Source organism: Bacillus rossius, chromosome 2 (assembly GCF_032445375.1).
Source record: "Bacillus rossius redtenbacheri isolate Brsri chromosome 2, Brsri_v3, whole genome shotgun sequence".
NCBI classification, from domain to species: domain Eukaryota; kingdom Metazoa; phylum Arthropoda; class Insecta; order Phasmatodea; family Bacillidae; genus Bacillus; species Bacillus rossius.
In genome coordinates, this window is record NC_086331.1 from 35,005,546 (window position 1) to 35,027,789 (window position 22,244).

The 22,244-nt window shown below is 38.2% G+C and overlaps 2 protein-coding genes across 7 annotated transcripts in view; one reads left to right on the forward strand and one right to left on the reverse strand.

Annotated features, from left to right (window-relative positions):
* LOC134529232 (F-BAR domain only protein 2-like) overlaps positions 1-22,244 on the reverse strand; it is a 220,632-nt gene that overhangs the window by 16,024 nt on the left and 182,364 nt on the right. For all 6 annotated transcript variants that reach the window (XM_063363115.1, XM_063363113.1, XM_063363116.1 and 3 more), the window contains one exon: positions 3,786-4,015. In XM_063363115.1, the coding sequence (XP_063219185.1) occupies positions 3,786-4,015 (230 nt within the window). The remainder of the gene's footprint in view (positions 1-3,785; positions 4,016-22,244) is intronic.
* Positions 3,942-13,602, forward strand: LOC134529234 (uncharacterized). Its single transcript, XM_063363120.1, has 2 exons — positions 3,942-10,109; positions 10,195-13,602. The coding sequence occupies exons 1-2, from the start codon at positions 9,148-9,150 to the stop codon at positions 10,466-10,468; spliced, it is 1,236 nt and encodes a 411-aa protein (XP_063219190.1). The 5' UTR covers positions 3,942-9,147; the 3' UTR covers positions 10,469-13,602.

Sequence of the window (22,244 nt, forward strand, 5' to 3'; positions counted from 1 at the left end):
TAAGGGAGGAGAGAATAAAGAGAGTGAGGGATAGAAGAAAGAGAGGGATAGAGAGAGGGAGGGAGAGAAGAAAGAGAGGTTTAGAGAGAGGGAGGGATAGAGAGAGGAGGGAGAGAAATGGAGAGAGAGGGAGAGAAAGAAAGAGGAGAGAGAGGATCAGGAGAGAGAGGAAATGGAGAGAGGACAATCATATAATATATTGATGCTGATCACTGACTGACTCCGTAACGCGGTAATAATGCCAGTATGTGACGGGAAGTCATCAACCAGGAGTCTGTGGCTGGCATTCTGCCGGTAGCCATACTTGATGTTTCACACATATTTACACTTTTATAGATTTTTTAATATGTGTTAAGAAGTGTATTTGAATTTCTCACCGAAAGATGGTGCTAGAAGTTAAAGAAAAGCTTTTGAAGTGAAACTTCTTTGCTGAGGGTAACACATTTCGAGCATTACGAAAATTCTGATCGCATTTCCTAGGTATTTGGTGGGGGGACCGGGAGAGGAGGGGCATTGTTAGGTACGTGGTGGGGGGACCGGCAGAGAAGACAGCACGGCACAACTTTAGCAGACAATTGCACACATATGCACACACTTGCATACACTTTTGCATACTTGCACACTTTTCCACACATTTTCATACACACTTGCACTCTTGCACACAATTGCACGCACTTTTGCACAGACTTTTGCATACACTTGCACAGACTTTTTCACCCACTTGCATACACTTGTGGACACTTTTGCACATAGTTGCATATACTTGCTCACACTCACATATACTTGCATACTTTTGCACATTTTTGCACACTTTATACACTTATGCACATACTTGTACTCTTACACACTTGCAAACTTGCAAACTTGCAATCTCATACTCTCATGCACTTGCCTACTTAAATAAAAGCATTCCCGTTATCTAGCTTTGCGCACTTGTATATAAGTAGTGAGTGATTTCTTGAAGGTGACGCGTCAAACTATCCCCACTCCATGGCCATTTGAGCGGTCGGTGATTGCTGGAGCAATCTTAAGCGGGCTCCACGTGGTGGCGTGCGACTTAGGTTTAACCATATAATGCTGTAAGCATAGGCGGGTCACGGCGGTAGGGACCTGTCTGTGCCTGATGCCACCTCGTATTAAGGGGCCCGCCTACCTGGTCACACACACGGTGTGCAGAGCTTCAGGAAAAACAACGCGATTTCAAAACTACTCAAGATATCCGAGTGGGGTATGTTTAAGAAAAGCATTTAAGAGTTCGCTGAGGCCCGAAAAGTACTTTTAATTTTGGATCATGTTTTTAAACTGTATTTCTAGAAGAGTTAAAATGGCTGAAACGCATGTTTTCAGAGTAATGTTTAGGTGTAAAACAAGTGGTACAGATTCTTGAAAGCACTTAAGAGGCTTGCATTACACCTTTATCTTCATTTCCCCGTAATATAAAAATACGGTCACCGCACAAATTTCACAGTTATCAACTGACGACGAGAAGAATGCGCGCCAGTTCAAAGCCTTGAGCTTAGAGGCGATACCACGCTATAAATACCATCGAGCGTCGCCCTTATCATCCCGCCTCACTAACACACATACACCCCTGACGAGGCGGGCCCCTTAAGGGATTACTTGGGCAGAGGGCAACACAACAGGGTTTAGCTTATTGTTGTGCACTGCACCACATGCCATCTTCGCAAGAAAATATTGATCTTTCATGTAGGTATTATTAATTTAAATACTTGTGTGAATCAGTATTGTTTAACAGTGTTATGCGAGTATTTTTGAAATTATTTGAGATCATACCTGCATCATTACTAGTCTCAATTATTATCTTTTGTTCAATAAAAAGATACTAATAATTTATCTCTTATCTATACACAGAGCTGCCAACCTCAAATCACACCCATCAGTAATGACAACGCGTAAATCATGCACAATAAATTTTTCCTGGGGAATTATGACAAACACAAGAATAAAACAAGGACAATAGTATGCAAAAAAAAAAAAATGAAAAATATAGGCCTATATATATGAATACAATGCAAATTAATGAATTGAAAAAAAAAAACTATTTGAACAATACAATCATCTGAATATGTAAGAAATGTCAATAATTTTACTGGAAATTTTGAATTCAAAGTATTCAAAGTTAAACTTTTGAACAACTGTCTTTTTATTTGCTTCTTTTATCCTGGTTGGATAAGAACTGTCTTGTAAACAAACAAAGTAAGACAAACAAAAGAACTTGTAAACAATAACTCTTGCGTTCGTTACTTTCGTTTCTTCAGATGTAGCGAAAAAACGACGATATAGATTTATTGCTCGTCATGGCTATAAAATGTTCCGCACGTTTCTTGGATTCAATATGCCTTCTACAGTCATCCCTTCCACCATGTGCAATCGAAAAGTCACACGTGCATACATTACAAAACGCGTGGTGTTCCAAAACATCTGAAGACGACAAGCATGGCCATTTTTTGAATAGTTAAGTCGAAAGTTCTGAAGAATTGCATTCTTTTTTTTTTCTTCCCCCAGATACACTTCTGTTGTGTCACATGCTTTATTTCTACAACCGGCACTGAAGAACACAACACTATCGAAAAATATAAAAAAAATTTTATGTCTGTAGACACGACAAAAATACTATGATGAAAAAAATGGCTTTCAAGAAATAAATTAAAACAACACAGGTTAGCCAAAGTACCGTACAAAAATTATCGTTATATAAGTAGCCAACAAAGGAAAAGTCCGAGAATATGTACTAGTTGTATCGTACAACGGATGTAATACCATCCCATTATTATTTAAAAACACGAGAATTAATCTACTTATTTCGACAGTACTTGCGCATACATACTAGTTCCCTTATTTACGCAATCACGCAATGTATTCGAACTGCGTTCACGAAACAGCACTGCAGAAACTGAATTTTTTCCATTACCGTGCAGCACAAAGCCTCGTTTCCATAATAAACCAGCGATATTCTGTAATTCGGTGTTAAATCCGTAACAATTATGGAAAATCTGTAATGGTTGGCAGCTCTGTATACCTAAAAAGCAAGAAGCTTCACTTGCTGGACTCGACACACATTTTTGTTTTTTTAAATTTGAGTGTTTTTAATCATTCTTTTACTTTTCGACTTTTGTTAATTAATTTCACAAAGTTAGCAAATATTCAATTTATTTTTGAAAATCAATTTTGATTATGTGAGTATATCGTTATAATTAATTAAATATTATTGAATGAGACAATTCACAAGCAATGTAGTTATTCAAGAGGTTCTTCATTAAAAACACTATTTCTGTCAAGTTTTATATACACACATACACAAGAAATAATTTTCATTTGCAAAATAAATACTAAAAGAATATGAATTTTTAATAAATATTTTGTGTATATGCATTTTTTTTTTTCAATGGGTGTCTTAAACACCATACAACTAACTAGATAAATATATTTTGCTTCTATCTACTAGACAACAAATGTCATCAATCTTTCCAGAAAACCATCTACCCTAATGAGTTCAAATTACATATGTCTTTTCATCTAGACTGTGGGGACATCTTACCTTAAAAGAAGAAATAAAAATAAAGTATTTTGCAGTTCTGTCAGAGCAGGTCACAAATTAGCAAAAAATTAAAACTTTGGAAGTTTTTTCCAGCATATATGATTTGTATTTTTTTTTCCATTGCATTAGTTTATTAAAAAACATTTTTGAAAAAAAAAAGCTAATTACTGAAAACTACACATTAAAATTACAAACTTCAAAAAATAAATATTACAAATGTGCATACCTGAGACAAATCTGCGCTTGGCAAGAGAAATCCTGTAACCTTGTCCAATAAGCTCAAACTCCACTCCGGAAAGAGTTGTACCTTCACAATTGAACTGAACAGCAACGGTGCCTTGAGAACTAGGCCCCAAAAGCACTTCAACTCGTGCACGCAGAGACCCAACACCATGGTTTTCAGTGTACTGCGAAAGCTCAGTCAATTTCCAAACAACTCGTTCATTTTCTGGTGACCTACAAAGCATATAAAAAAAAAACAATTTGAGATGTTTTACTTACAAATCTGGTTCAAAATGAGTTACTAATAATTATTTTAGGTAAATATTGCAAACAGCCCAGTTTTATAAATAAAATAAATTTAAAAAATTTGCATGGTTTTATATCACTTGATCATTCACTCATAAGTTTATGAACATGGGAATGCCAAAAAGCAGTAGGCTATGTACCACTTGATATAAAATTTTTGCTCATAAATAAATATATATGAGTCACACTAGGATATGGAACTGAACCATCGACCCTCATCTTGCAACATGATTGTAACAACATGAAGATCATGCCCATGGAGAATGCTTGAGATTGAAAGTTACCCAAAACATTCTCAGACTGAAACACAAGTAAACAGAGACAATCCAGACCAGCTGACAAAATTTAGAATCTGAAGCAAAAATTTACACCAAACACAAGATTGGACTGAACTGAAACCAAAACATACAACAAAAAACAGTCACCTTGTTACATTCCAGGTTGGCCTGGCAAAACAACCCAGAAAAATAACAAGAGACTTTGAAAAAATTGTTGTATGTAGTAACTTAAAAGATTATTTTTAAGTTATGTCTTTTAACCAAAGTGAGTTATTTGGTAAAGTTTTTATTTTGAAATAAAAATCATTTTCAAGCTTCATTTGTTTATTACTTTCTCAAAAAAAAACAACTTAAACTTACACACAGTACCAACCACAGCTCTGATCAAAGTTCATTAATTGGAAACCTTTTTATGCTGGTCGGATTACTTTCTGATAAAAAAAAAATTACAATACAAAACAACATAGTTCCAGTTGGACTTCAGAGTTTCCTGTCTCTCGATATTAAAAAAATAATTAAGTCCTTGGGTTGAATTCACTTAACCAGGTATGACTTAGTACATTCTCTTCAAGAGTTCATGAGTTGCCGACAACGCAACCGCAAGTGGAGACCATTGAGCAACAACTGCCTTGCACCACACAGTTACCTTCCTTACAAAGTTAGAAACAAAGGGAGGCAACCCCGTGAGCCAACTGACCAATCACAATACAGTATTCAGTACCTGACCATACAGGGAATTTGTGCTTACAAATTTAATTCCATGAAAATCTGGAAGGGTACTTCATACTACCGCATGACTCGCCCTGATTGGCTGGCGAGGTAGCGCCCAGTGAAAGTTCCAGTCTATTGCTGTGCAGTCATGCGCCCACGTGCTGAGTTTTTCCAACGCACTAATGCGAGCCATGAAAAATAACTTGCTGGCGACAGTGTCGTGCCCATCATCCTTTCTTTATTGATCTTCTAGAATGTTTTAGAACGTCAGTCTATTGCCCATAGTGTGTTTTATAATTGTAGAAATGTAATTAATAAATATAATTTTAAATGACTAAACAAATTAGAGTGAAAGATTAATAATACAAAAATATTACATTCAGCTTCATGTAGAACCTAACCCAAATAATAATATTAAAGCACAAACAAAATATGTACTTTAAATGTCTATGCATAATAAAAGAAAAATGAGTATAAATTAATAATGAAGAAAAAATACTATTTAAATTAATTAAAATATTAACATAGGGCAGGAGTTATGCTATGTCATAACCTATTTAGCAAATTTTCACAAAATACAGGTTTTAAGCAGTTAGAAATAATTTTTAAGTGTTGGAAACAAACGAGAAGAGACATTTTTGTAAAGAAAGGATACCCCAGTGTTTTATAAATGTTAAAGCAACAGATTACACTAACATGTAGTATTCACACAATAATTTTCTTTGCTGTTCTAACTATTACACAGTAATGGCTAACTAACCTTTTCCATTACTATTTCACTCTGCAGTTGTTCTTGGTTATTTTTCAATTTAGTCCAAGTTTACAGTTAAAAGGAAATATATTTTTAAATATTTCGTTTAGGTTCACACGAGTTAACATTTTTGCCCTAAATAAGATTTTTATTCCTACAACAAGGGTATGGCAAATTTCCAAAACTTCTCCATAGTCAAGGTGTTTTGTATCAGGTTTGGTGAATGTATGGAATGCATACATAAAAGTTGTCATACATCTGTAAAAATATTTACAAAACAACATCATTGTAAGTGTATTTAGGATGTAGAGTAAATATTTTGATTTAGGCACTGGAAATTTTAACCAGTCCTTTTATCTGGAGAGGGGTAAAGGTTATGAGATGCTTTTAGCTGAATGCCAGTAATATTGTTTTGACAGGTAAACTGTAAATGTAATTTTTTTCATATTGATATTTGTGATAAGAATATTTTTTTTTTTGTGAATCTAACAAGAAAGTGATGGTTTATTTTTTAAAAATTATAATAAAATTATAATACAATTTTTATATATTGATTTTTTTTTTTAAATTTTTCTTGACTGCTGTTTGCATAAAGGAACATTGTTCATACAACATTTTCTGTTTGAGAGGAAGTACAGGTGATATCTGGCACTGAAACTTTCCAGAATGCTATAAAAGGATTTGTCCTGTAGAGTAGTTTTGCTGCGCATTGCCAGTTGTCGCTTGGCAGGTGAGCCAGCAAGTGGCGTGTCGCTCAGCAGGTTACAAAAAAAAAAAAAAAAATAAGCATATCGTTCATGACACTGCAATATGTCGTAACCCTCAATTCCAACCAAATTGAATTTTAGACATTGTCAGACTCGTGATTTACATCTGCACCTTCTACAAAAATGTCATATCCCTCAAGAAACTTTTGCTGTTATATTTTGATGAAAAACAAAATGTTGTAACCCCAGTGTTCTATTACATTTTCACTAAACAATAAGTGATGAAGTCAAAAAGGTTCCAGGACAATGTTCCCTCCAGAACATTGCTCCCATATTTAGCAACACATCTGCTACTGCAGAAGAAATCACTGCTGCTGGCGAGAAATTCATTATCCACATGTTCACTACAGAGAAATTCTCCACCTTGAATGAACTTCGTGGACATCTGTATGCTCGAACTGTGGCCCGAAAAGCTGTGACTGCTACCTTCGAGCTGGCGAACCTTCCTCCAACAAGGTCCGCAGCCTTACAACACTCGCGCAGGACTTACTTGCAGGTACGACAACTCACGTTATAAGGTTCTGTGTGTACAGAAAATTTTATTGGCAATCCTTATCAACTGATCATATTTTGACCCTGCATTATAGGTCCAGGATTGGCTGGGTAATACTTTAACACCAACCAACGGGGGCTAGCGTGAGGTTCAACAAACACTTCTTCCGATTACCAGTGACTTACCACCAGCTCCCGATGAACTTCTATATCTCATCTCATGTGCATGTAGATCTGAGTGTGGATCAAAGTGCTCCTGCCGTATTGCTGGCCTTCCGTGCTCTATGATTTGCACACGCTTTTAGGTAGAAGTTGTTGGAATGTAGCTGAAGACATCAATGACGACCCAGATCATATGTAGTTAGCTGAGGTATGTGAACAAAAACTATGTTTCTGTGTTATTGTTTCTCGTTATTTGAGATTTCTTATGATGCCAATAAAGAATTTGTTATAGTGCATGACATTACAAAGAAAAACCTGAATTAAAAATGATTACACAGAGTATAACATCATACGAGATTTTTTTTGAGAAGCAGGAGCATAATTTTAATATCATAAATGTAGTAAATAATTAAATCATATGTAAAATTACTTACACAGTATAACAAAGCTGTTAATATCTTACTAGAGCAATGGCTCGTTAGAAGCACCAAAAGCAAAATATTGACGGGTGAAAATGTCATCCCGCCTTCCGTCAAAGTCATATCTGATGGTGCACGTTGGTACTTGAGCCACGTATCTCGGTAACTGTTTGTCACAGAGGAGTATGAAATACACCGTTAAAAAGCTCAAATCTTAAGGAATTGATTTTGTGCAACTTATTTTTTGTTATTTGCGGTACTTTTTAACCTATGGATAGTTTTTTTCCATAAATTCCATGATTTTCGGAGAATTGTCCAAGTTCGATCTATAATATTTTTACTTCAAGTATATTTTATTACTGTGTCTGCTTATATATAGCATTTGTGTGGTCCAGTGGTTAATTTAAATCGATCCCCGTGGATGTCAGTTGATGCAAATAGTTTTCGGATGTACATTTGCGTCCTTGTGTCATTTAGGGGGACTTACGACATTATTGCACGAAAAAATTATGTCGTCGACATGGAAAAATAGGGGAATTTCAGTATGATGTTCTGCAAGGTGTTTAGTATCAATGACCAAATTTTCAGATTTACCTAATTTTTTTTCGAGGTAACAACCTTAAATTCCTGGGCTAACAGGACAACTGACAATAACAGTAACATTAATATACTATCTCATCCTGAAGGTAATATTTATATGCTAGAACCAGATGATACTGAGCTGCTTGATTTAATTCAAGTGACTGACATTCCAGTTCTTGATTCAAATAGTGTGCTTAAAATGAAAGAACCAAGTTCATCTGACAAGACTAACTCTGTCACTACAGACATTCCATTTCTTGTTTCTACTAATATGCATGAAATGAACGAAATATTTGTTACTGATCCTGAACAAATGAAAGCATAAAGTTCATCTAAAAACAGTAACAATTCTGTCAATGCAGAACAATTCGATGGTGCCAATATGCCAACTAATTCTGAATCGTCTCCTTCTCCTGGTGACACTTCTTACAAACAGAAAAGAGGCCACAGGAAAAACTGGAAGAGAAATATAAATAAAAAGTTGCGAATGGAAGGGAAAAAATACATAGGGTACAGAAAAAAACAGAATAAAATTGTACAGGATAAACCCAGAAATGAAAGAAAGCTAGGAGAGAGATGTGAGTCTGAATCATGCAAGAAATATGGAGAGCGAAAATGCCCTGATATTTCAGAAGAGGAACAAAATTATTTATTTAAGCAGTTTTGGTCGATGTTGTCATGGGAGCAGCAGAAAAGAGTATATGTTGCCAATAATGTCAAGAAGATAGTACCTAAGCGGCGGTACACATCTAATGAATCACATAGAAGTGTTACCTTCATTTATTACTTGACATTAAAAGATGGGTCTAAGTATCCTATTTGCAAGAAGATGTTCCTCTCTACACTAGCATTATGAGAGCGTTCTGTGAGAGAATGGGTGGGCAAATGTTCTGCAGGAATGTGTGCTTCAGATGAAGTCTCCTTGAATAATAGAAAAAGTGCCAGACATACATTTCAAAGAGAGCAACTCGTCCATTTGCATCAGTTCTTCAACAGTTTACCGAAACTGCCTTCTCATTATGGCAGGATAAATACATCCAAGCTGTTTCTCGAGCAAAACATAGATTCTTTGACCCAGCTATATAATTTGTATTGTGAGAAAATACAAAATTATAATGGAAAACCAGTAAGCAGAATCAAATTTTCATCAGTGTTTCACGAATTGAACTTGTCCTTGTATACACTTCAAAAAGATCAATGTGACGTGTGTGCTAAACATGAAGTAGGTAACATTTCTGAAGAAGATTGGATTCAGCACCAGAACAGAAAGGATAGAGCACGTAAAGAAAAGGAAGATGATAAGGAAATTTCTGCACAACAGCAATATTCTGTACTCATTATGGATTTACAAGCAGTAAAGGTTGCACCATGTATTCAGGCCAGTGCTTTCTATTACAAAACCAAATTAACGTGTCATAACTTCACAGTTTACAACATAACGTCAAATCACTACACATGCTATTGGTTCAGTGAAGTTGATACTGATTTGTCTGCATCCACATTTGCAATCCTAATTATAGACTATCTGAAATGTCACTGTGCAAATGAAAAACAAATGATTATATACAGTGATGGCTGCAATTATCAAAACAGAAACTTTATTTTAGGAAATGCTTTGCTAGACCATGCCATCAAAAGTGGGCAGACAATCATACAAAAATTTCTTGAAAGAAGTCACACACAGATGGAGTGTGACTCCGTCCACAGTACAATAGAACGGAAGTTGAAGAAAAGACCAATCCATCTACCCAGCAACTATGTCACCATCACAAAACAAGCAAGAAAGAAACCCTTTCCATATGAAGCCAAATGGATGGACTTTGATGCTTTCACTGACTATTCTGCGAAATCCTTGCAAAGGTAAATATTAGTAATTTAGCAATTTTTAAGAACTTTTTAGTACTAACTTACATTAGTGACTATGTGCACTTTTTTGTTTTTGCAGATTGCATAGCTTGAGACCTGAACAGAGAAAAGTAACGGATATCAGATGCCTTAGATACAGTCCAGATGGATGTATTGAGTTTAAAATTAATTTTCATGAAGACTTGCAAGTACTGCCACAACGGTGTAAAGTAATAACATCTCCAGTTCAGTGGCCTTCAATGCATACAGAGCCAAGAAAAATTTCATCACAGAAGTATAGTCATTTGCAGCAGTTAAAGCCTGTTCTTCCCAGAGACTACCATGCCTTTTACGATTCACTCCCTCATGAATAATCATTACAGTGATTGACTGAAAAGTAGGCCCAGTGTAGACCTGATCTGTTGGCCTAATAAACTAATAGTCTGCTACTGTAGTTATAAGTAATTTTCAATATTGAATTACAGGTCTATGTCTAATAATGGATTAACAATTTATTTTTACAAAACTTCTATATCATTTAAGGTATTCTAATGACAAACATGTTGTGTTATTACTATTGCTGTAGACAATGAAACAAATTTTGTATGTTCACTGTAACCTGCTTTTTAATTCCTGTACCTTTGATAGCACTGAACTAAGTCTCCTACTAGTGTACTCTAATGACCAAATTTTGAAATAAATAATTATTAGAGACCCGTGAATTTCGCGAATTCAATGACCTCCAGGATAGACTCCAATATTCTCTACACACTCGGGCAAATGCCAACTGTTCATTGGCTGTTGACTTGTGAGTCGTCTCGACTGGGTGGCCTGTGATTCGACATTTCTATGAGTGAGGGTTTCTAATTGGCCCTCAGTCCTCCAGATTAACAGAGAACCAATGACAGAAGCAGCACTAAGGTATAATTATTTGAATTTTAGCATAACACGAAATGAATCCGCGAAATTCACGGGTCTCTAATAATTATATGTAACTAGTCGTAAGCCACCTACTACTTCAATTATTTTGATTCAAAATGTCATAAGCCACGTTATTTAATGGAAAAAAATAATGAATTTGATTTGTGCAATATTTTAAACAAAAATAACATCTATTGGTCAGTAAAATGATTTCATATTATAGTTAATATGTTCTTTAGAGATCCTAACATATTTTTGTTTTTGTTGTAAACTTGCACTGTTTTGGTATATGACATATTGCAGTGTCATGAACTATATGCAACGCGAACAATTTAGTGCACATTTGTCTGTGCTGTACCATAACTTTAACCTTCTTTGGCAAATTAAATGAAAAATTCTCCGACCATAAGTATTGGCACATCAGCCCAGGGTAACCATGAAAGTTCCCAAGCTGAAATCACTTCCTGGGACCCAGTCTTACGTTACTACAAGACATCATTTTTGACAATCATTTGAGTAATTAATTTTGTGATGATTAGTGTTTCAATGATTGTTTAACTTAAGTGATTCATAACCGTCACGACCCTAGCACCAAGAGTACATCTGGTGCCAACAGCCGCCATCCTCTTTCCATTCATCTTCCACTCACTAGCGAGAGCAGAAGTAGACATACCTCTGCTCTTGCTCTGCTGCTTGCCGTCCATAGCAACCTCGTGGTGTGGTCCGGTCGCCTCATTGAATTGCTAGCGTGCATAGGGCTGTTCAGCGATTGTCTTTTATATAAGTGGACGTGTAGCAGCATGTATTGATAAATGTCAATAATTTTTATTCTATGAGTTTTTGTTATGTGACCACATTAGGGTATACAGTCAAACCTCTATCTATCGTTTTTCAGGGGACCAACAAAAAAATTCAGTAGATGCGGACATTCAATAGATGTGGACTTCACTCTAAGAATTTTAAAAAAAAATAATATTCCAACCTCAAAATTAGTGTCAGAAATATATCAGTTACTTGTCTTTAAAGTTAAATCAGTTGAAAAATAAATACAAATGAAAGTATTTTTTACTTAATTCAATTTACACTTCCAAAAAAAAAAAAACATACACACAATAAATCTACATGGCAATTAAAGTCTTTTTCAATATCCTGAAGTCTGAAATATGTTTACTCATGTCATCAAATGTAGAGCTGTACTGAAGAAGCCGATTTTGCCAATATTTAGTTGAATCGGCATTTCTGCCGACTTCCGATACGCTTGTTAATTTTCGGCCGATATTACTGAAAAACGAGAGACTGCCATAACCTAAAAATCCACAAGTATCCTTTTCACTTTTCGTAGTAGTACTGCATTCTTTCAGATCGCATTATTTCTTCGCAACATGTGCCAAACGTACATATAAAAATTTAACATCCTTTTTTTCAATAATGTTCTTTAATTTTAATATGTCATAAATAAATACATTACCGTCACGGTAAATATACTTCTCGGTTGTTACGGTAACTGTAGTGCAAATGTGGTAGCTATCGTGCTTCTGTAGTAATTATGGTATCGACAAAGAATCTTTAGTTCTTTTTATGGTAATTATCTTAGGATAACAATTGGGTTTGTACTGTAGTTATGGTACATCATCCATATTTCTTCGTAAGGTGTTGTTCATTTGTCTTTTCTTCATATTTACGTGCTCCATTACTTGGCTGCAGATTTAAGGTGATTTTTACTACTGTATACTATCGTTACTGTTTTTATGACGGTTTCTTTCTAAGAAATTGTTATTTCTGCAAAATCTTTATGGTTAAACGATCATCTATTATAATTTATAGTGACGGGACCACATATTTTGTACGATCAATGCGGACAAAACGATAATTCCAACATTGGTACAAGCGGACTTTTTTAACCTTAGTTGTATGGCAATATTGCCGGGACCGTAGAAAGTATACGATAAACACGGACAATCGATACATGCGAGTTCGATAGATAGAGGTTTGACTGTATCATTTTTCCAAAGATATAATTTTCATATGACTTTGCTTACATTCCGAGTCTCATGATGTAAAATATGTATATATCAAATTTCAAGAAAATTGGATAATATTTAGGGGTTACACACATTGGTCACCTTTATCTCAAACTAGCGAAATTTACAACATTGAAGTGCTTTGTACTAATGGCTTCTCATATATTTCTTTAATCTTTTGCAGGTAATTGAACTTTAAAATGGGAACCAAAAGAGGAATTTGACTGCTAGAAAAGATACCTAGTAGTGAGTTTTTAGGAGCTCGGCTCCCTTCAAAGGAACAAATACTTTTAGTTTTTATTTATCATCAAAAGGAAATAAAAGAAACACTTTCAGATGCTGCTAAATCTACCAGTACTAAACTATAGGAAGTGTGAAGGAAAGTAAATACCCTTGTTATGATGGAGGAGAATATCCGTGCTGGTTGGTATACAGAAGCTGTACAAATAATACCAAATGTGAAACTACAGATTCGGAAAGGTGATCTCGTCGAGTTATTTGACATTTTCCGGCAAAATGTGATGGACATGAATAGTGTAACGCAAGAAGATAAAGAATTTTTAAAATCTAAATGAAAAGGTCATATGATTAAGTTAATGAGTGGAGTAAACAAGGTTTTTGCTTCCAAAATAAGAACTAAGTGTACAAAAGAACAAAAAAGATTCATATAAGAATAAACATTACATAGCTATCACTGAAATAAGTAAGACAGTTATACTGAATTACTTATCTCCATCATTACCAGCACATAGTGATGAAGAAGCAGAGTTTTCACCTCCAAAAACGAAAAAAATTACGTTCAAGTCCTATATTAAAACTTCTTGATCAGACATTCATGTCTACTTGGGGTCGAGAACAGCTCTCTATTCGAAAAGCAAATGTACTTCATTTATAGCAACTGCAAAAAGCCTTGGCTACAATGTTTAGAAAATTTACCTTTCTCCAGCTACCGATTACCAAGCTCGGGCGAGATCAATATAAGTAAAATGGCAAAGAAAATCGAAGAGTTACTCTTTGAAAATCCTCAGCTGCCCATTGGCGTGTCAAAACTTTGGAAGAAAGAGTTGCATTTTTAGTGACTGGCAAAGAATTTGAGCATTTGCTTGGCGTATCTGTCGCTCTGAAAGGCACTGGTGAGCAGATGGCTGATGTAAATATCATCGTATCATCGGTATATCTTTTGATACTACATCATCTAATACACGCCTGATCCAAGGGGGATGTACCAAAATTGAAAGGAAATTCGGATGAAAATTGTTGTGGTTAGCTTGCCGTCATCATGCTCATAAACTAATAGTGAAAGTAGTTTTGAGGAGTGTTATGGCATATCCTCAAGTGGTCCTGACCAGGGCCGCAACTAGGGGGGAGCGAGCGGGGCATATGCCCCGGGCGCAAAGCTGTGGGGGCGCCGAAATCGCTTGCATTGTAATTCCTTCCTACTACAACTGGTAACTGGTAAAAAGTTTTTTAACTTGTATGCCAGGATTGTCTAATCTGATTTACAATATAACGTCTCCACATAGCACCATTTTTCCGTGGGAGGGCCCCCGGACCCCCCGCTTTATTGGTGTGGTATGTGCAAAAAAGAGGGGGGGGGGGGGGGGGGGGGGGGAAATGAATGAATCCATTCATGCCCCGGGTGCCAGAGACTCTAGTTGCGGCCCTGGTCCTGACATCAAGATTTTTCGGAAGTTTCAAAGTCTGTGGGTTACACTTGATAAGAAGTCATTTACGACAATGCTGGAAAAAGAAAGTCCAGTTCAAGGCTTTCTAAAAGAACAAGTGTAAATGGTTAACTACAACCAAAATGTCCTAAAAGATGGAAGTCATCCAAGAGAAGACTACAATGAGTATTACAACTCTCACTTCTATACCTAGGAGGTTGGTATAAAAATGATTTCAGTTTCAGGATTCCAGGGCTCTGCACGAAGCATGGTGCATGGAAAAGGCAATATATGCACTTAAAATTTTCATCTTCACTAAATAGTTCAATATTCCTCAACAAGAATTGAAAGGAATGAAACATGTTGTAGCAGACATAAAAAAAAGTGCTCTCATTTTTGTTAGACACCTTTGGTATCTGTTAGAAACGAACATAGGATTGGCTTTCTTGGACGAACGTATTACTCAGGCTGATAAGGAAAATATGACTAAAAATTTAGAAACAAAACCTGCAAAGAAAAAGGAAATTAACGATTAGAGGGTAAAACATAGTTTTTAAAGGAAAAGACCTGCACCATTTCGTTACTAACAAACAAAGACATTCTTTGCATTCTTTAGAATTCACGAAATGACAATACTAGTGATTCTTTTAGAAGCCATGTGAATGCTCTTCAGGTGGTCAATGATACCGCAGACAGGGAAATTTCTCTGATAAAAAAGTTTAACGAATCAGTCTGGGACGAACCACAAAAACAATTCTTGTCAAGGGTAGTCGAGCATCACAGAAAAGTCTTCACCTTGCGAACAAAAGAAGGGATTGCATCGTTCACAGTTGATTAATACAATACATGTTTTGCATATCCTATTACCTATTAATCTTAGTGTCTATTTTTAATATTATTTTAAGTTTGTGATTTTTAGTTTTCCCAATAAAAGTTACCAACATTGAAAAATAGTATTTTTGCATACTTTTACAAAACTGATCAAAGTGTGCAACCTCTAAATATCATCCAATCTTCTTGAAATTTGGCATATATATCTTTTACATCACTAAGACTCGGGGCATAAGCAAAGTCTACAAAAATTACCCATTTTATTTTTTGCCTTACAAAATCGAACACCCTAGACAACATCGCGAGAGCTTATCAGGGACTAAACATGTGAGAGAGCTCATAAATATAGAGTGGATGCCACTTCAAACCGCGCGTCGCCGACAGCCTCCGTTCCTTTCCCCCTCCCACACTGCCGCCGCCTTCCCCTTCCTTCCTCCCCTTTGCCGATTACCATGACGTCACTGGGATTATAAATTGGTGGGCCCCCTGTGGCCTCGGGTCTGTTCCGGTCCGGAGGTGTCGCGACATGGTTTTGGTATGTATGCTCAAGCAGTCGTAACTTTAAATTAGTGTGAAGTGGCCATGCTCTTGTTGTTTAGGTAGCTAAATTCTCCTGAGGTTAGGGTTTTATATTCTAAATCCTATTTCGGCCGCCACTTTTAGAAAATTTGGTTTTGTTTTCCTGTGTCTGCTTCGTTTGCTTTGATGTTAATTTTCTGTTTGATGTACGACTGCTGCGCGATACCCGAACCATGGCGCGACACCCCCAGAATTAACATTCACATTCTTATTGTTGCCTTAAGTATCGATTAGATTGACTGGCCCTGCTTGTACAAGAATGTACGTTTTATTCATTGTTGTTGGCCGTAAATAGTTGCTCTATTTTATCACTTGGCTATGACCATTGGATCGGACAGACCATGAGCACGAGCACCCTGAATCTCCTCGCAAGGAGCAGTTAGTTTGACCCACTCGATTCTGTGTCATAAATTGTGTTGTTTTGAGTGAGTTAATTTATTAAATGTTAAATTTTGGCTTGCTTTGTATAATAATGAAGGGGTCTCGTTAGGCGTTAACCTCTTGCTATATATTTGTATATGTTGCCTATGGCTTGATATTGTCCTCATGAGCGGGATTATTATTATATATGAACTTCTATATTTATTGTAATACTATGCGAATATTTGTCATGATTATGTGTCGAATAGTAGTCTCGAATACGATGACTTGTACCTCTAAATGCATCATAAATGTGAAAGGTTAATGCAGTTTCATATTGATTATAAACAATAAATTTTATAATTATTTTTGTATATTTGGTTGTGTTTTACGTTTCCATCCCTTGTTCACGAAATTTCACAACAGGTTTTACTTTCTGCCATGACCCATTTAGCTGGGTTTTATTCAAATTTATTAATTGTATAATTTTGTTTGTTGCCTCCTTAAGGCTGCAACTCTGCGCTACTCTGCTTTAGGCAGATTGTGATTGCTGTGTTTGTTCTTTTTTTTCATGGATACCATGAGCACCTCGGCCACCTCCTAGGTTTATAAATTCAGGAGAACTGAGCTGCTAGAATATCTTCAAGAGAATAATATTGAGTACGAGTTGACGGAAACTGTGGCGGAGCTCCGGGCTAAGCTTGTCCGGGCCATTAGAGACTCGTGCGAGTCAGTGTCCACCCCGGAGCCTCAGCTGCGGCAAACACCCTCTGGAGTGAGTCAACTTCCCACCAATTCATTTAATGCTAAACTTTTTTTTAACACGTTAAAATCACTGCCCTGTTTAGAGGGCACTGACCCTAAGTCGGTGTTGAATTTCATCATAGATTCTAACAGAATTCATAAATTGTCTTTGGTTAGCGAATGCGAGTTTCTGAAGGCACTTCTCACGAAGTGTAAGGATCCCTACGCTGATATGATAACACAGGTTGTCGTACAGGGGATGGACTATGCCGCTTTCAAAAAACGTTTGCTACAGTCTGTCTGCCCCGCCCGCGTGTTAGACTCCTGTAAACGCGAATTCGTGTTTCGTTTCCAGCGCCCTGACGAGTCACTAATGCAGTATATTAATTCCGTGACTTCGTACGCTGACGCCTTAAATCTGGCAATCCCCGAGGCTGAATTTGTACAATTGGTACTAGGTAATATATCACCTCTTGCCCTGCAACATTGCGCAATGCTTACGCCGCCATCCACTATGGATAGTTTGCGTTTGTGGAGCAGCAAAGTGGAAAGCCGCCTATTAGCAATTAAGAAGTATCATGCGGAGTTTGCTCCTATAACACGCCCGGGGTTTAAACCCGGCAGCTGGATTGATAACCATTTACCCGGAAAAACGTTTGTCTCAGCTTCAGTCGCGTCTGCTACCGCGCAAGCGGAAGCGCGCCGGGCCGTGCGGGCGCCGGCCAGTGTAAGCGAGCCGCCTTGCCTGCCACCCACTCAAGCGATAAACGCAGCGCCGGGTAATGCGCCCGACGTAACAAATAGGCGTGGCAGGTGCGCCAACTGCTGCATGTTTGGGCACGTTGTCACCGAATGCACGAATCCACGTGCGGATATTTCAAATCGTAAATGTTTTCGGTGCAAGGGAACGGGACATTATAGGTCTAGTTGTCCGGGAAACGCCCATTGACGGGACGTAAGTTGGGTCGTCTGCGTCGGGTTTTCAAGAAATCCCAACCTCGTAATTTTTTGCATTTTGTGCCTACCTTAGTATTTGGCAAAACATTTTCTGCCTTAATCGATACAGGGGCTACGACATCTTTAATAAATGAAATTTTTTTAGAATATTTAATTTCTGAGCATCCTTTTCTTGCGAAGCGTGTCGTTGGGGTTTCTGTGATGAATATTTGCGTGGCTAACGGTAATTTGATGTCCGCTAATAGAGCGGTTATTTTGCACATAAAGATTAATCAATTTTCCTGGGATTGGAAATTTATTGTGGTCCCCGACTTATCTTTTAATTTGATTCTGGGACTGGATTTTTTGGGACGAACACGCTGCGTTCTGGACGTAACGCGCCATGAATTGAAGTTTGGATTTGCACCCTCATCTAAAGTGATGCTTACCCATGAGTCGCGTGAACCTATTGTTGCTACATGTAAAACATCTAGGCCTCAGGATCACGATATGGATAGGGCTATCGCTAAGCTAGTCAAATCGTTTCTGGACGTAGTTACCACGAAATTAGGAAAATGTGATATTTTGCCTTATCGATTTTATTTGAAAGATGAACTACCTGTTCGAAGTAAATATCATAAAGTCTCACCGCCTAAACTTCAAGCTATGCGGCAGATCATTAATAAATTATTACAGGCAGATGTGATCACGCCTTCTGATTCCGATTGGAGCACGCCCACCTTTCTTGTACCCAAGAAAGATTCTTCAGAATGGCGATTGGTTCATAATTATAAACCTTTGAATTCGAAAATAGCTACTGAAAATGTGTGGCCTCTCCCAACTGTGGAGAGCGCCCTCCAGCATCTGGGCAAAGCCAAAATATTTTCAGTCATAGATTTGAACCAGAGTTTTCATCAATGTTTGCTTCATCCCGATTGCCGAAAATATACAGCCTTTTCCACCCCTTGGGGGCACTTCCAATTTAATAGAATCCCTATGGGAGTAAGTTTCGGCAGTCAGGCAATGAGTCGCATTTTGGATCACGTTTTAGGCGATCTAAAATATCAATGTGTTTTCAACTATATTGATGATATTATAGTCTATAGTCAGTCATTCGAGGACCACCTCACACATTTACATAAAGTTCTGGAGCGCCTTAGGACTGCTCACCTGACCGTAAACCCAAACAAAATTACCTTGGCAAATAATCACGTTAAATTTTTGGGCTTCATTATTTCTGAAAGCAAATTAATAATGGACCCCGATAAGATTTTGCCCATTTTGAGCTTTCCACGGCCTAAGAATTTGAAAGGCATACAGAGATTTCTGGGAATGTTAGGATATTTTTCACGTTTTATTTCGGATTTTGCAGCTATTTGTGCTCCACTCAATGCCTTATGCAAAAAGAATGCTCGCTTTGTCTGGGGTGAGGCCCAGGAGGGGGCTTTCACTGCCCTGAAGAAATGCATGGCTAGCCCCCCGTGCTTGTGTTGCCCGATTTCGACCGAAGATTTGCTTTGCAAGTTGATGCATCGTCCATTGCCTTGGGCGCTGTGTTGGGACACATGGAAAATGGCGTTTTAAGACCAATCACTTTCGCCAGCCGCACCCTACTCGCATCAGAGCGCTGTCTTGGAACGTACGAGAAAGAAGCCTTGGCTTGTTTGTTTGGTCTGGAGAAATTCGAACAGTATTTAGATTGTCGTGACTTCGACTTATTTACAGATAATCAGGCCTTAAGCTGGCTGTGCAATCACCCGCAGCAGCTAGGTAAACTCGGACGATGGGTCCTCAGGTTATCACGCTTCAACTTTAAAATTCACCATGTCCGTGGTAAGGAGAATGTTGTTGCGGATACATTATCTCGCATGTTTAACCCAGAAGAATTTGAGGTTATCAGCCCTAATTCCGGGGATCAGATAGAATATGGCGTTTCCTGTAAATTGTTTCCTGAATCGTATTTAAATCTTAAGGATCAGCAACTTCAAGATGCTTTATGCATCCAAATTCGCAAAGACCTCAGAGCAAAAAAATGTGTGCCGTAAGTAGAGGAGCAGGGCGTGGTATACTTTACCGGAAAAACAGGCAGAGCCCGGAAAGCGGTCGTTCCCTCTATATTGAGACCTATGGTGCTCGCATATTTACACTCTTCGTTGATAGGTGGGCACTTAGGGATAGATAAGACTTTCCGTAGGATATCCGCCCATCTGGCGTGGCCAGAAATGCGTAATGATGTGCGAAGCTACGTACGTGCGTGTCATGATTGTCAGGTTTCTAAGCCGCCTCAAAACACCAAGGTAGGATTATATAGCGCAGATGCCCCTGTAGCGCCGTGGCATGTTCTCCATATAGATATATTTGGGCCTCTTACCTGCTCAAAAAAGGGTAATGTGTGTTTGTTAGTTGTGTTGGACATTTTTATAAAATTTGTTATCCTCTTACCACTTAAGAATATGAAATCGTCATCCATAGTTAAAGCACTGCGAGAGCAGGTTTGGAAATTGTTTGGGCCACCTGCTATGCTTGTCAGCGACAATGCTCGGTATTTTCAGAGCACAGTATACAAAGATATGTGTTTTGAGTGGGCCATCAAACCTATCTATAGTTCGCCTTATTTTCCACAAGGGAACCAGTCAGAAAGAGTCAACAAGGTCATCAAAGGTATTCTTACATCTTTTTATCGCACGGACCAAACCTTATGGGACTCCGATTTGGACTTTATCAACGTGGGGCTTAACTCTGCATATCATTCGGCCTCTGGGCACCCACCATCCGTATCTTTTTTAGGTAGGGAACTCACTCATCCACTCTTGAATCAATGGGGTTTGCCTCCACTGACCTCCGGCCTGGACGAGACTGAGCTGGATAAAGTTTTAAGTGAGATTTCCAGTAATTTGCTTCTCGCCAGGAAGGCTGTATCAAAGAATTACAATAAAGACCGAAGTGCTCACAGGTATAAAATTGGAGATTTAGTGCTGTGTAAATGTTTTACGTTACCATCTTTGGTGAATAAAGTTAACACCAAGCTTATCCCGCCCTATGCTGGACCTTATACAATCATTAAATTTTTGAGTGACAATACTGCCTTGTTGCGCAAGTCAGATAATAAATTTGCTTTCCGTAAGGCCCACGTTTCACAGCTCAAATATTATGTGACTTAACATGCCTTGTTGTGTTTCAGGCTTTTGTTGCCTGTGATTCGCTTGTAGCATAATTTTTCTTACAGTGCTTTTTTTTTTTTGTGCGTTGTGTGGTTGCGTTTTGGGTTTGATATTGTTTCAGTGACGTCATTTGGGTCGTATTCCTCCGTTTCCATTATCCCCTCCTGAGGCGTCGCGTGCGGTGCCTTCGTCTGATGACAGCTTGATCCTGCCCGTTCGCCTCCTGCCCGTGAGAGCCTGCTACGTCAGCCCAGAGCCCGTTCGCATCCTGCCAGCCGGCCCACCACTCACTGACGCGTGTGGGAGACACTCACTCCCATCGTGTGCCTCCTGCCCGTGAGACACTGCTACGTCAGCCCGGAGCCTGTTCGCCTCCTGCCGGCCCGCCCACCACTCATTGACGCCCTGGGTTTGCGGGTTTACACTCCCTGGGGCATCTTGCCCACCTGCAGCTGTTGGATGGTTAACAGTTCAGAAGATATTCGTGATTACACTTGAATTTTGGGGCTGTGCTGAGTTGTTTGATTGAAGATTGAAGATTCGGCTGAAGAGATGCTTTCTGTTTCGATAATGATATTGAGCTCTGGTGTTATTGTCTTTGAACTTGTTCTTCGGGGCTCCGGGTAGGGACGTTTTGGGCGAGGGAGTTGAAGTGGATGCCACTTCAAACCGCACGCCGCCGACAGCCTCCGTTCCTTTCCCCCTCCCACACTGCCGCCGCCTTCCCCTTCCTTCCTCCCCTTTGCCAATTACCATGACGTCACTGGGATTATAAATTGGTGGGCCTCCTGTGGCCTCGGGTCTGTTCCGGTCCGGAGGTGTCGCGACATGGTTTTGGTATGTATGCTCAAGCAGTCGTAACTTTAAATTAGTGTGAAGTGGCCATGCTCTTGTTGTTTAGGTAGCTTAAATTCTCCTAAGGTTAGGGTTTTA